Raw genomic sequence first — 10834 nt, forward strand, 5'->3', positions numbered from 1 at the left:
CGGGGGTGGTGGGGCCAGCCATGGGGAGGCTGGAAGAGTGGGCGGGGCTCAGAGGGCTAGTGGCAGAGTCCCCATGTAGCACGGGGCAGTGGGGGGCTTTGGAGACCACCCCCTGCCTGACAGCAGCTGGTGACTAGGAGCTTTTTTTAAAGAGCCAGGAGCTGGGGCCGGGCAGGGCAGCCATGGGACGGTCTGGGAGAGCAGACGGGGGTCGGGGGGGTACTGAGGGAGGCTGAGGGAGCAGGCAGGGGATGGGGCCTGGCAGGGGTCCGCTCCATCCCTCCTCAAGCCCCCACTCCCCCACCCCCTACTTATCAGGATGGAGTCCTGGTTTAGTTCCCTGCAGCAGCGAGCCCAGGCTGTCCGAATCTTTGAAGCTCTCTGAATCTTGTCCAAATCAATTCAGAGAGCTTCGAATCAATTCGGATCTTTTCATTGGTCTCCTGATTCGATTCAGATTTGGAGATTTGGCCACCAAATAGGGCCGAATCTCCTCTGAAGCAAATCAGCACCTGAAGCTTCACACAGCCCTAATCCAAATATGTATCTTCCTTTAAATTTTTTTTTTTATTATTCACACTTCCTTAAGCATCATCAATTAGGTCAACATGTTTCTCAAGGGTTTCCTTATTGTCCTGACTACCCTCTGCTGGTAACCACTTCAGACAAAATAAAATATCTGAAATAAACATTGCTGATCCCTGCTATAAATACTTTTGGCCAGTGCCAAAAACACCCCAACCCTAACCCATGCCTTGACTTGGTATGCCAGGGACAGACCACAGGGGCCTGATCCTTACTGCTGGTGGTAGCTGCACGCACGCATACTTCCAGGTGAATGGCGGGTGATGGGCCGGCCTAGAGGCACATGTGCAGCTGCTGCCACCATGGAATCCAGCCAAATGCTCTGGAGCTCAGTGCAGGTGTTTGCAGCCTCCCGACTACCTGCCACAGCCAGCCTGGGTACTGGGCAGTCTTAGTAGGTGGCCGGCAGGCTGCAAACAGCTGCAGTGGGCTCTAGAGCACTGGCACCAGCTCCGTGGTGGTGGTGGCTGCATGCATATCTTTGGGTAGATGGTGGGGGAGGGGCCGGGGTTGCACTGCCCCAGAACCCTCTCCCACTGTCTGCCTGGAGGTGTGTGTGCAGCCACTGCTGCCAGTGCCACTGCCCAGCCAGTGCTGGGGCTCCAGAGCCCACTGCAGCTGTTTGCAGCCTCCTGGCTGCTGCTGGCCCAGGTGCTGGGCAGCTGTTGCCAGCTGTGGAGCCCGGGTTGGTTGCAACAGGGCTTGCAGCCTCCTAACCACCTACTGCAAGCAGTCCCAGACTCAGTGGCTGGCAGCAGCTGTTCACAGCCCAGGCTGGCTGTGGTATGCTGAGCAAAATGACCTTGCATGCCTTGCTCTGGCATGTGTGCTGGGGGGTTGCTTATCCCTGATTTATAGTATATATTTTGCAGTATCTGAATGATTGATTGGGAGATTTAAAAAATGATATACAGAGTATGGAGGATTCTTTTTATCAGATTACAAAGATTGCAAGGCAAATAAAAAATGAGATCTTATCTTAGATGACAGTGCCCTCTTTAAAGAGTGGCCTGGAAAGAAAATAATTCAGTCAACGCTATTTATTTTTTCCATAGGTCTGAAATGATTAATTTTTTTAAAGGGAATTTTTGTGATTTCTTTTTCAGATTAATTATGATGTTGTCTATCTTGTTTTCATGGAAGATTATTGAAGACTGAGGAACATGTAGGTTTATAACTTCATGGATATTATGGAGAGAAATCGGACTCCATTTCTGATCTTGCAAATAATGTGCTTATCTTTAAACATATGAACATGTTTAAATGTTTGCAGGATCGATACCTGAGAGGAGAAGTAATTTTTTAAAGACTGCGTACAACTCTGTTTTGTTAAAACTGATTTAATCCAGTGCTTGTACAACGTAAAAGAAAATCTATTTCAGTTTTCGTGACCCAGTAAGAACTCTCATTTATGTATCAATGCTACTCAAGAAAGATCTCCAGCAATGCAGATTAGGTCAGATCTGATATCACTCATTAATAAAACCAGGTTCAGAATAAAACAGGGCTCAGAGTAAATATTTGGGACTAGATCCTCTATTGACATAATTCCACCGACTTCAATGAAATTACACCAGCAAAACATTTGATGCTTAATATAGATTAAAGTTTGTATCTTCACCAGCATGATAAAGGAAAAGGAAATGAAACATAAGAAAATGGTATTAAAAGGATATGTAAAGAGCTGTTCTCCTATCAATTTGAAGTAAACATTGTAATATGTTTTTGTTTCTCCATGATCCTCTGGAAGACTATACCCATACTAAAAAGAAAATGCATATAAAATGGAATATTGTATAAAAAATTTGGCAAATATAAAAACATGTCTCAAAAGTGAAACAAGATTAAGAAAATCCCTTGTGTTTTTTCTTACCAGACTCTTCCAGTGCATCTGGAAGTCTTTATATGAACGAAAAGGAGACTCTGGTGGACTTATGTGGCTGATACTAATGATCTGACCCATTTTCAAGCTGTATGCATGAGGATAAAAAAACGTGCCATATATCACTAATATGACTTACAACATATTTAATAACACTTAGAATGTTTTAAAAGCAAAGTGCAGAAATGTCACTTGGTTTGGTATGGAAACTATATAGTGGGTGAGTCTACACAAGGCGCTTACTGCGTATTATCCTAATAACACTGCATAGTAGTGTGGCAGTTAAAACAGTGTTCATAGCCTACTGTGCAGTGTTAGACTAATATACAGTAAGCATCACAAAATAACTGTGCACGGGCATTACTGTGCAGAAACTCCAGTTATTGCGCATTATATCTAGTTATAACTCTAGTTATTGCGCATTTACTTAGTACTTTATTAAGTGAATACTAAACTACATGCATAGTATCTAAGGTACATTAATGAATGTAGAGATGCACTCACTGATTTTATTTATAACTTAATGGGAATTATAGAAATCAAATCAACCTGACACTAGTTCTGATCCTGCAAAGACCTATGAACATGCTTGTTTGCAGGATTGGAGTCTGATAGGGGAAGCAATTTTATTCAGCTCGTATACAACTTTTTTTTTGGTTAGAACCTGTTTAATCCACTGCCTGTACAAACTATGGAACTACGACATTTGTGCTCAGAATGTCATGATGACAGAAGTTCACTTGTGAAACAACAATATCAGTTTTAATATAGACCATTTTTTTTCTTAGAATATAAAACAAAAGCTTGGTAAAAGTGTGACCTACAATTTTGTATTATTATTTGCAGCACAATTACGGTGTGTGCAGAATAAATAAAACAAAAAATTAAATTGCACCCCTCCCTCCCTTTTTTTACAGTGATATAATGAAAGGGACATGTGAAAACAGGAACGGCTTGAAAAAAGAAGTGGAAATATTTTTCTTTTAAGTAGTACATTCTGGTAAAACAAAGGAGAAAACATTTTTTCTACATCATAACCATGCATTACTAAAGTTAAAAGGCTAAAAAAATCCAATTTACCATTCACTTTCTATATATTGAATACATACATACATACATACAATATTACTTTTAGAACTGACTGAATCATTGTTTATATACTTCATTTATATTCTGTATTTTTAAAAATCTAAGTAAGGGAAATAGATTGGTCAGTTTCACTTTTGTTTAAAGCCATTTCCCAGGTTCTAGTCACTAATCCTAACTTCACAGTTTTTGTTGCAAACAATGCAGGTGGCTGTTTGATTCTGTTAAAATTTAAATAAAATCTTACCTTGGTAAGACATAGCACCAATTACTTAAAATGGAATGTCTCTGAATGACTGAATTTTCATTATTGTCGAATATCTTTATGACATGTGTTGAAATATCAAAGTCTTCCAGCTTTAAAAAGAAAATATTAATTATTTTTAAAAATCCTGCTAAATTTATGCAAAGGGAAAACTTAAATGCGTACAAATATGAATATATTGTTATTCATTTACTGCTCACTTAATACTTACACTTTCAGGAATTCTAAATGTTAAAAGTTGAGGGGCAAGTCTTATGGAAATTAATATGTAAAGATATGGGACTCTGTATAAAGTTCCCCAGATAAAGAGCAATCCCACATTATCTCATCAGTTCTTTTAAATGCAACTCAGATAATAACATGTTCTAGCCTTAGGCTACCTGGAGACTGAAACAGATAAGCATAAAAGCCAAGCAAAAGTACCCAGCAACTATGTGGCTTTGCTCCTCAGGAAAATCAACACCCAAAAGTCTTGCTAAAGGTCAAGGTAAAGTTAAACACTTTTTTAAATAAGGAGAGTCATTGAGAGTCACTGCACTGCCTGTCATGGCTTGCAGCCATCCAGGAACAAGGAAGCCCTTGCTATGAGCATGGTATCTTCAGTCTGTAAGGAAAAAAAATGTCCCATGCTAGGATTGTACTGAGCTAGTAGTGTAAGTAGGGTGGGATAAGCAGTACACTAGCCCTGGGCAGTGACTTGGAGGGGGCACCAAGACTCCTCAGGTATCTTTTCCACGGCAGGGGCAGCACAGCCATAGGAGCCAGGCAGGCACATTCCCATGCTTTGTAGTGTATCTATGGGATAGGGGAGAGAACAAGATGAGTGGAATGCAACCTCCCTCTCCCCCAAGTAAGACTTTGCCGTGAGAGGCAGCCCTGCACCAGAAGTATATCCAGGCAGAGAGGGGCAACAAATGGGGTACCAGGAGTGGTCCCATGAAGTCTGTGCTAGCCAGGATGCTACACCAGCATGCTGTGAGCCCATTTCTCAGCTGCAACAGTCTAAGCTCACTGCCTGGGCTCCCCAGTGGTCAGCATAATTCCCTGCCTCCCTAACTCTGTCCCAAGCACTGAAATATTTTCCCACACTTCTGTACTGCATCCATAGTTAATGATGAAACCATACCCAGACAATTTCCATCATTATTGCTTCTGTCATTTTCAAGGTCAAATTGTATGTTGCTCAACAAGAGAAAAGAACCCCTTTCTTCTGAGAACCAAGACTATTTGAGAAGACAGAAGTTTTAACTGCAGTCTACTAATCAGTGCACCAGATGATTAAGTATGCCAAGATGCATTCAGCAAAGGTGATATCTTTGTCAGAACCAATACTATTTTTTTTATTCTGAAGCAAGATTGTTGTTAACCATATTCAGAGCACAGCCCACACTGCTCCCATTTGGGGGGAAAACAGGACCTCTTTGGTTGTTCTTAATAAATAACTGAGGATAAGATGTTACTTCATGCTGTTAATGGATGAAAGTAAAGGAGAGATTATCTCCTGGGAAATACAGTCGTGTAAAAATACCTGTGCCTGATAATCATGGTCAGACTATTTTTTTCTGAAGGCTTCTTTAAACAATAGCTCGAAGGGAATCTTCCTCCCAGAAAGATCTGATTGGCATGACTGTGGCACTTCCATCATACTAATACATGGTATATTTATTTAGTAGAAGATGAGAATAACGTGACCATTTGGGACAAGACTAGGAGCAACAGCCTCAAGCTTCAGCATGGGAAATTTAGGTTGGAGATTAGGAGGAACTTTCTGACTATGAGGATGGTCAGGCATTGGAACAGACTACCTAGAAGTTGTGGAATCTCTATCCTTGGAAACTTTGAACAGCATGTTAGACAGACACTTTGCTGGGATGGTCTAGTCAGGGGTGCTCCTAACTTAAGCAGGGAGCCCTAGAAGACTAAATGACCTCCTGAGGTCCCTTCCAGCCCTACTTTCCTATGATCCTATGATAAGAAACTAGTTTGAATAATGTCCAAAAGCAACAGGGAATAAACACATTTTCCCTGTTGGTTATTCTTAAATAAAGCATTGTAAATAAAATAAGACCATAAAGAAGCTTGCAGGATGAATGAAATGATTGATAAAAGTTCTGTACCTCAGGTGGTGGTAGTCGAATTGTGAAAGCCTCCAAACTGATGCAAACTTGGTTTTCTGTTACACTGAGGTCCATAACTGTATTAAAAGTAAAGTAAACTGTATAAAAAGTAATTTTCTCAAATGCAAAGCCAATGTGCTTATACTAAAGGAACCGCTTATGATTCTGCTCATTGTAGTGGTTTGAAAATCTACAAGGTAAGAATTCCTTAACACTGAAAAAACAACTAATTGCATTTCAATTCTTAAAAATTAAAACAAACTTTGGTCTCTATTTTCTAATATCAATGACTAAACTGCATCCATAAAATTATGTACACACACATAACTACCGTCAGTAACTTGGTTTTGTGTACATGTTGGTGCTTGGATACAAAGTCTACTTGTACAAGCAACTCCCACTTCTGAACATAATTCCCACTTGCAAATTTAGGTGGCAGCATTTGCAAATGTAGTCTTTAGTGAGGTTTTGAAATATATGGGAGGTTTTGCTATAAAATATTTTATTCCTATATATATCTTCATAACAAGTTAATTAAGAGCCCCATATGGCCTGATGTTTTGAGTACTGTAAATTTAAATGAATGGGTTCCAAAGTAGGGATATAGGTAAAGGTGAACAGTAAAAAGGCTCCCCTCTGTTTCCCTCTTGATATGAAAACTCCCCCACTACATGTGCAGGTAAAGGCACAATGGTATCTAATACACGATCCACCCAATTGCACTTTCTGCCCCGCCACATATGCATGGCAGGAGGCTTGATTGTGGGATCACACATTAGATCCCGTCATTCCTTACTGCCAGTGCAGAGGGAGCCTGATCATGGGCTCACCCTGCACTGGCAGGAAGCAAGCTGGGCAAGTTGAGGGGGCTCCCAGCTGTGGTAGCCATGGTGCTCGGGGGTGCATGAAACCCCCACACCCTGGGGATTGTGGCTGCCTCAGGGCCCAGGGGTTTCACACACTCCTGAACTCTAGGGATTGTAGCTGTCTCAGGGCCCAGGGGTTTCATGCTGGACATGGTGCACCCCTGAGGTTGGGATTCTCAGCCCAGAGGAGACCCTACTACACGTGCAAATGAAAGCTCAATAGCAACCGGTTATAGAGTTAGTACATGTTTTTGAGATCTGACTTTACAGCTGGTTGGAGCTTTCTATTGTGTGATAAGTACTTTGCATGTGTAGCTGGTCTTAAGGTAATTAGTCAATCAGTTAATTAACTGGTTATGTCCCAGTTAATCAGTTAATTGCACTATAGCTATAATGAGTAGAGGGGGCCATAGTGACATACAACATAGGGATTATGTGATTGAAGCTAGTTTCATATTTCAAAATAAAATCATAGCAGCTCTAGAAATAATGTATTTTTGCTTAAATGCAAGCATACTTTATATTTTAACAAAATATTGTACTTACCAACAGCATTTTGTTTTCCCTTATGAGACAGGAAATCTCTCCCTTCATAAATAAAAGAAATGTACATTATTTTTATAAAATATATGTCCAAAGCCTTTATTTAAAAATGTCTTTATGTAGTAGGGAAGGAGAAAGTGCATAGTTTATTTTGCGTGTCAGATTTGTTATTCTTTATATAAAAAGAAAAATGCATATCAATTAATTTTTCATTGAACTACAAATAAAATAGCATATAAACAAACACTGAAATATGTATGAGAACATATTATGGACTACTATTTACATGAGTGGTTTTTGCAATGAGAAATTTGTATATGGAATTATTTTTATTGGATAACCCTTAACAAATTCCTCAAGCCCAAAAGAGGAGTTGGAATGAAATATTACTCTAGATTCAATCATCCATATAAACCTACTGGTAGAAACAAAATTTTAAGAATAAATTTGATTTTAGATGATACTATGAGAATTAAGAACAAATTTGTTACTTTATTTGCATAAGGGAGCACAAAGCAGAAACATGCAGAATACATAAGAAAACACTGTGTCTTTGGGGCAAAATGCTCCACAGTGGGCACATCTACTTGTGAAATGAATGCAACACAATAAACTCCAGTACATATCTCGCTGGAGTTTATTGCTCCTGGACACTGTGTTTACACGTGTGCTTGGACTGAAGCATGTTGAGCTGGGTTGGAGGAGCCCTGGCTGGCAGGAGGCCTGGTGGGGGTCAGCCTGCCAGCCTGGGGCTGCTTCAACCCAGTTCAACGGGTTGCAGAGGGGCTGGCTGGGGCACAAGGGTGCTCCATTGCGGGGCTAGCTGGCAGGCAGCCCCTCACTGAAGCACCCTTGTGCCCCAGCCAGCCCTGTCAGAGTCTCCACATGTGTTGCAGAGCATGAAAGAACGCTGCTGTAGGACTGTACTTGTGTTCACAAGTACTAACCTATGGCAAAGTTAATTAGTTTCCTGTGGTCTAATACAGCCACATGTGTAGACACTGAGACTTTACTGCAGAGCTAATTAGGCTAGTGTGTAATATTTCTCTTCTCTCTTTGGGGCCACAAGATTTTTTGCTAATACCGTGTGTGGGGCATGTGCAGTGCAGTTAGTGGAAGGACAGAACAAGCTACAATTTAGCTCTTAAATTGTAAAAGACCTTCTGTAGATGTATATCTATAGCCCTTTGTTAGTGTTAAATGTTTGCTTAAATGAAACTAGTTCTCTCTTTTACAGTTTTTCTTGTTGGGTTTTAAATCTGGAACTAAAAAAATAAAAATAAAGAAAAAGTGATTCATATTAAAGATTCTGATAATATTGTACCTTAAAATATAAAACACCAGCTTTATCTCAGTTTAAACGGTATAATATTCTATACATTTCTTCAGTGAGAATGTGAACAGTGTGCAGCTGTGTTAGAAACATTAACCAACTGAATCTGACTATACTTTGCTACTATGGTAGATGACTAGAATACTACCAATTAGCTTGATGAAACTTAGTGGAATTAGATTGTTTTAAAGCATGTCCCTTTCAGTTTGGATAAGAGAAACGTGTTCTTAGTGGAAATAAGTTTAACCAGGCCTCTTACTTGACTAAGAGGCGAGACAAAGAGAGAGAAAGAGAAGAGAAAAAATGCTGATGCTGATGCTATGTGTTTCAAAATGTTCTAAGATAAGAAAAAACCTTCATGCCTTGTTTTGTCTTGATATATTAAGCTGTGTGCGCAGATGTTAACCTCTTCCTTTCCCCCGAACCAGAAGCTGATAACTGTTCCCAAAACACAGTTTTTTTTTTCCTGAATAAGTAAACTGCTTACATATGACAAACGAATGACCAACAACTTTCTGTTTCTCTCAAGGTTGCTTTGTCTGAACCCTGCATCTTTTCTCGCTGTCTAAAGTATAAATACGCTTGTAAACTTGTAGAGGTCAGAGTTCCTTTGAGAACCCTCCTTGTGATCACTTGTATAGCTTTAAATAAACTAAGATGGCTCTGCCAATTCTGATACAACCACAACGCGAAGTTTGATTTCTTCCACAATTTGGTGCCATGACTCAGATAGAGACGCCCAGAGTGATCGGTTGAGATACAAACCGTCTCCTCACTGACACCCCAGCGCCAAACTAAGGTAAGAGACCTTTTGAAATCTCTATTGGGGCTTTTCGGTGAGAGACTGCCTGTGTGTCTTCCTGTTTGCTGCTTGAGGCTTACCCTATCCAACCCTTTTGCTGCCAGAATTGTCAGACCCACTATGTAAGTAGGAATTGTGAGTAGAAAAGAGTTTGACACTGTGTTGCTGTTGTCAGTGAATGTGTTTCCCCGTGTGAATTGAGTTAAGTTCTGTAAAGAACTATGAGGTCTTTCTGAAGCTAGGAGTGGAAATCTTGTGCAGCCGCCTCGAGGACACCAGACTTGTTCTGCGTGCTCTTCGAAAGCAAGGGTGCAAGGTGGAAACTCTTAGACTGAAGGAGATCAGGGTTGTGTGATGAATTTTCCCTACCCCCACTCTCATGAATGAGCCGTGTCTAACAGTGAGTAACTGCATTGTGTGCCGGTGCTACGGAATCTTGTCTTTGGACATTAGCCACAACATTCCTGTGCCACTAGCAAATCTCACGACCTGACTGGACACTCTCAATAAGCCTCTCCTGTGTGAAAGACCTGTGTGAATTGAGCTTAAAGACATGGGGAGCGAAGGGTCTAAAGACGTACTAGCACCACCAAAAGGGACTCCAGCATTGTACATGTACACACACTATGGCCATAAAAGTTGTAAGTTTCTAGACAAATGGAATTGGTATACCAGAGATGATTCTAGCTTGCAGTTTCCCCTGGAGGGAACATTTGATTTAAGTAAAATCCTTCATCTCCGCGGAGCCCTTGAGTCAAGAGGCAGTAAAACACCACAGACTCAGTAGAACACATTTTTTGATTGGCATGCAGAAGCTTCCAAAAGATGTCAAGAATCTCAAGTTCGGAGCCGTAAGGACTCCCAAGAAAAACTAAAATCTCAGATAAAGGAATTAAAACAGAAAAATGCACCAATAGGGGATCCCCCATCAACAGCATTATCAGCACCAACACAACTTTATCCACAATTGACTGAGAATGAATCTGTAGAAGACATAATTAATTTTTTCAGTGTGCCACTCCAGGCACAATCTGAACCCGAGGAAGTTCAAAGTAACCAAATAGATTCTTCCTGTGGAAGCAGCCCACCCCATCAGAAAACCATCACCTGCCCCTGGGGCATGCCCGCAGCCACCGGAGACATGGCATCTGTCTCCTGAAGCCTCAACCTCCTCTTATTTAAGGTCCGACCCCCAATATGGTCCAGTCCCACCTTTAAAAATGAAAAAGACTTGTCTTATGCCTTTACACCAACTCCCAGGGCAGGGTCCAAATGGGGAAACTACAGTCACAGTCCATGCCCCCTGGACCCCAGGAGATCTCCTAAACCTTGTTAAGCAATTCCCCAATATCAGG

The 10834-nt window shown here is 41.0% G+C and overlaps 1 protein-coding gene across 1 annotated transcript in view; it reads right to left on the minus strand.

Moving 5' to 3' along the window:
* CUNH18orf63 (chromosome unknown C18orf63 homolog) overlaps nucleotides 1-10834 on the minus strand; it is a 41490-nt gene that overhangs the window by 14799 nt on the left and 15857 nt on the right. Inside the window, exons 5-9 of the mRNA XM_025209699.1 lie at nucleotides 7348-7389; nucleotides 5936-6012; nucleotides 3801-3910; nucleotides 2459-2555; nucleotides 2262-2347 (exon numbers count right to left, since the gene is read on the minus strand). Coding sequence (XP_025065484.1) covers nucleotides 2262-2347; nucleotides 2459-2555; nucleotides 3801-3910; nucleotides 5936-6012; nucleotides 7348-7389 — 412 coding nt within the window. The remainder of the gene's footprint in view (nucleotides 1-2261; nucleotides 2348-2458; nucleotides 2556-3800; nucleotides 3911-5935; nucleotides 6013-7347; nucleotides 7390-10834) is intronic.

This window comes from Alligator sinensis, unplaced genomic scaffold (genome assembly GCF_000455745.1).
Source record: "Alligator sinensis unplaced genomic scaffold, ASM45574v1 scaffold129_1, whole genome shotgun sequence".
NCBI lineage: Eukaryota > Metazoa > Chordata > Crocodylia > Alligatoridae > Alligator > Alligator sinensis.